General features: G+C 34.2%; 1 protein-coding gene across 1 annotated transcript; it reads left to right on the top strand.

Annotated features, from left to right (window-relative positions):
- Positions 1 to 456: 456 nt before the first annotated feature.
- Positions 457 to 3,269, top strand: LOC128220705 (putative nuclease HARBI1). The gene is made up of 6 exons (XM_052929202.1): positions 457 to 991; positions 1,441 to 1,542; positions 1,778 to 1,855; positions 2,288 to 2,394; positions 2,558 to 2,748; positions 3,214 to 3,269. The coding sequence occupies exons 1-6, from the start codon at positions 457 to 459 to the stop codon at positions 3,215 to 3,217; spliced, it is 1,017 nt and encodes a 338-aa protein (XP_052785162.1). The 3' UTR covers positions 3,218 to 3,269.
- The last annotated feature ends 1,303 nt before the right edge of the window (positions 3,270 to 4,572 follow it).

Below are 4,572 nucleotides of genomic sequence, written 5' to 3'. Positions count from 1 at the left end.
TTATATTGTTTATAATACAGGTATTTTGATGAAAATACAGTCAAATGAATATATTAAGTTACTTTTACTGGTGAATTCTTCTGCATGATGAAACTTTGATTCTCAAATTGTTTCATTGAAATGATATATGTCCTCAATATGTATCTCATATAAAACGGACAATGGTATTTCGTGATTGCGCTTAACATATGTATGCCAGTCGAATGTTTCTGTTTAAATTCTGCAGAAGAAGTATGAGTAAGTGTTTATTTTTTGGTGTTCTGCAGCCAATTGTATAAACGTGGATAAGTCCTAACCAGCGGTTATCTTTTGGTTATCTCCCTGGTTTGGTCAAGTTATCCGAAAACCGATTGTATAAAAATTAAGTTATCCTAACCAGCGCGTGATTCGGCTAAATTTTGGACAAAATTTAACCGGACTCGAAGAGTTTGGTTAGCTGATTTAACCAAAACAAAGATGGCCGACCTTGACATAGTGAACGCTAGGCGACCTCGACAATTTCGCAGGATAGATAGACAAACGGACGAAGACAACGACGAGGAAGTACGTAAACGGTATAGATTCACTCCGCACAACATAGACAGATTGGAACGACTGATAGGCCACAGACTTGAGCGACCGACTCGCAGAAATCAACCCTTGACACCACGGCAACAGATTATGATTGCTTTACGTTTTTACGCCACTTGGAATTTTTTACAAGTAATAGGGGATACATTGGGGGTAGATGTTGCCACGGTTTCAAGGGTTGTAACTGCAGTGACCGACTGTATTTTTGACACGAAGGACAGCGCGATTCAATTTCCGACGACAGATAGACATAGACACAGGACTAAGACTGGATTTCATGCCATAAGGGGATTCCCGTCTGTGATATCAGCGGTAGACGGAACGCACGTAAGAATACAAACGCCCAGTGAGGACGAGGAGCAGTATGTCAATAGAAAACATTTTCACAGCATTAACGTGCAAGCCAGCCGCGACCATAGAGGTAACGAAAATTTCATTGTACTGTTTAATGAATTAGTTCTGAATAACAAAAGCAACTTTATTGTAGTAAGATTTATAGGAAACATAGATACACTTACCTTAATTTTTATAAATCCATGTATGAATATTATTTGGAAGATGATGTAGTGGCGATGTCTGCATAATATACCAGGAATCGCCACTACAGTCTACAACAGTCAACATGCCTGGCTGATTTAATTTTTCAACTGATTTAAACCTCAAACGTGTAGAGGTCGTGACGTAATTTTTACTGAATTCCATGTAATGTTTTTCAACAGCTATCTACAGTCCTTTTCTATAAATGATAGGGGCACCATATGGGGTATTTGCATTGTACTATTGTTTAAGTACTATGTACAGTTTACAGTATGGTGATCTTGAAAAAAGAAATTCTGTAAAGTATGATAATGTATTGTGTGTGTTTCACAGGTGTATTTACAAGCATAAATGCCATCTGGCCGGGCAGTACGCACGATGCCCATGTATTTTGGACCTCGGAATTGTTCCACTTCATGGAAACACATCATCATGGTAAATGTTATTTAATATAATTAAGGCATATATGTCACATTCATGAAGAACTCATTCCAACTTACTAATAAAATGTATGAGCTTGTAGTGAATATAATTATTATTTGATTTCTTAACTCTGATATAATATATGTTAGAGATGAACTGAAATTAAATCATGTTTTTTCATGAATATAAATTTAATTAATTGTACTTAAAAATAGCAATTGTATTTACATATATATTTCATTTCCAGGCCTTGAAGATGGCATACTGCTAGGGGACAGTGCCTACCCTTGCAAGCCTTACATGCTTACCCCATACCTGCACCCAGGTAATGTTGCATGCACTTGTGCAAAACATTCCTATTAATGCTGATTTTTATCCTTATTTCTTTTATTTTAATTTGGATTAATATTTGATTATGATATCCAAGAATTAAGGCAGCGTAGTTACCATTGTTGATGCAAGCTGCTTATGTATGTTTGTTATAATGATGATGGTGTTGGTGGTGGTGATGATGATTTTGATGATGGAGTTTGTTCTTGTTGTTGTTGTGGTGTGGTAGTTGTGGCATTTTGAGGATTATCATGCTGCTTATGTCACGTTGATGATGATGAGGATGATGATTACAGTGGTGATGGCGATGGTGATTACGGTAGTAATAATAATTATGTTTACAGTTGTGATGGTGGTGGTGGTGGTGGTGATGATGATGACAATGATGATGCTGATAATGATGATGATGATGATGATGTATTTTCAGCAAATGAAGCACAGCAACATTTCAATGATGCGCATTGCTCCACAAGAAATGTTATAGAAAGAGCCTTTGGTGTATTGAAGAGGCGATTTCATATACTACATACAGAGGTATACCAATGTTCTATGAACTCCAATGTTTTTTCAAATGCCTATGTACTAATAACTATTTTTAATTAAATGCACAACATATGTCAATCATGGTTGTCTTTGAAAAAGGTATACTTGTTGAATCATAAATACATTGTATGTTGTTTTTTTTTCCTTAAATCAGATCCGGATGAAGCCACTGAAAGTAAGTAAGATTGTGGTATGTTGTGTTGTATTACACAACCTTGCAAAGCTGTGGGGAGAACCCGAAGAATTTCCGCCCGATGATGACCAGCAGCCCCCTACTGTTCTGAACCATGACGATGACATGTCCGGAAAGGCAGTTCGGGAGTACATTACAATGCAATACTTCAGGTTTGACTATTTTTATACTGGCTAGCTTCCTTTTCCATTTGTAAAACACTTAGGCATTACATTTCCAAAAAAAATACAAACAACTTATTTCTAACATGTATGACATTTGTTATTAGTTTAAAAAGACCTTTTGAACTTATTTAAGTTTTACAAGTTTTATACTGGCCCTGATAACTGAAAATTATTAAATTAAACAACACATGCATCATCAAAAAGTCATACATTTTACAAACTACTTACAGGAAACTATATGCTATATAAAATATGTAAACTATCTGCAACAGGTATGAACTGCAACAACTACAACACAATTATAATATGGTTCTGACTGTAATTAAGATACAATGACATTTTTTCTGTGTTGCATGTAAATTTTTCATTAAATTTTAAGACCAGAAATACAGACAATGCTAGAAGTATTTATTACTGTTAATGAACACTAGCATTGTTTTATTCTATTTACAGTTGACAAGGAACATTTGACAAGGATGGAGACCACTTTCATGATCATCAATTTCCACCAGGTGGTTTAAATTAATATAAATAAGTGTCTTTTATCAATGGCCCTGTGTATATGTATATTTTAACAACAGTGGTGACCACATTTGATGAAATTGAATGCTTGTGTCTGAATGGAGTTTCTCTAGTTCATGGCATTTCATAACACTTTTATTAAACAATACTGTGATGCTTATAAACATTATTGAATGGTTGAAATTGTAGTTACAATGTTTGTGATCTATTTTTGAATTTAGAGTTATATGGCATGGTAGAATTGACTGCATCATACAATTTGATTTATTTCCATAAAAAAAGACAAAAATGTACATTTTTAGTGAATAAGAAACTTATTATTACATTGATAATTTCTGAATGTGATTATCACAAAAACCAAAATTTTATTCCAAAAGGATCATGTCTGACAAGATATCTAGCATCTACTGTTACTTTTTAAATATAATGTGATAGTTAAAAACATTGGTACTGTTTGTTTTCATTGTTAATGTGAGTCTGTGATAGTTAAAACATTGTTATTGTCTGTTTTAATTGTTACTGTGAGTCTGTGATAGTTAAAACATTGTTATTGTCTGTTTTAATTGTTACTGTGAGTCTGTGATAGTTAAAACATTGTTACTGCCTTTTTGCATTGTGAATGTGAGTCTGTGATAGTTAAAACATTGTTACTGTCTTTTTGCATTGTTAATGTGAGTCTGTGATAGTTAAAAACATTTGTTATGGTCCATTTTCATTACTACTGTGAGTCTGTGATAGTTAATACATTGTTACTGTCTGTTGTCATTGTTTACTATGTATCAACATGTTTCTATTTTGTGACTTGTACTGACAAAGAAAACCATGAATAATATCACAGAAACATCCACATTTTGTTCATTCTCTACATTGCTGGTAGAAAAAACATTTTGCTGTATTACTGTGCATTGAGATGCAGATGAAGTTATATTGACAAATATGAAATTTTAAAAATATGCACAAAACAGCAACAACCGGAGATGTTTGTCAAACATTATGCCCCCATGAGCAGCATGTTGTCAGGATTGTATTGATAATTAAATGAAATATGTATTATCCGAAATGACAATTTATTTGTCACTGACATTGTATGCCGTTGAGACAGTATTAAGACAATGACCATTCAAAGTATGAGTATAGAGCGTGTTGTGTCCATGGCCTTTGACTCTATGACCTCAAAATCCATATGAGTCATCATGCAGCTGGTCACCAAATACCTGAATGTCAAGTTTGAGGGCCATGGCTGCAGGCAATGTAAAGTTATCACACAGACAAGCTTTTTTCATTCAAGGT

The sequence above is a fragment of the Mya arenaria genome, chromosome 15 (genome assembly GCF_026914265.1).
Source record: "Mya arenaria isolate MELC-2E11 chromosome 15, ASM2691426v1".
NCBI lineage: Eukaryota > Metazoa > Mollusca > Bivalvia > Myida > Myidae > Mya > Mya arenaria.
Note: the sequence above shows the minus strand (reverse complement) of the source record. Positions and strands in the feature narration are given on the sequence as shown.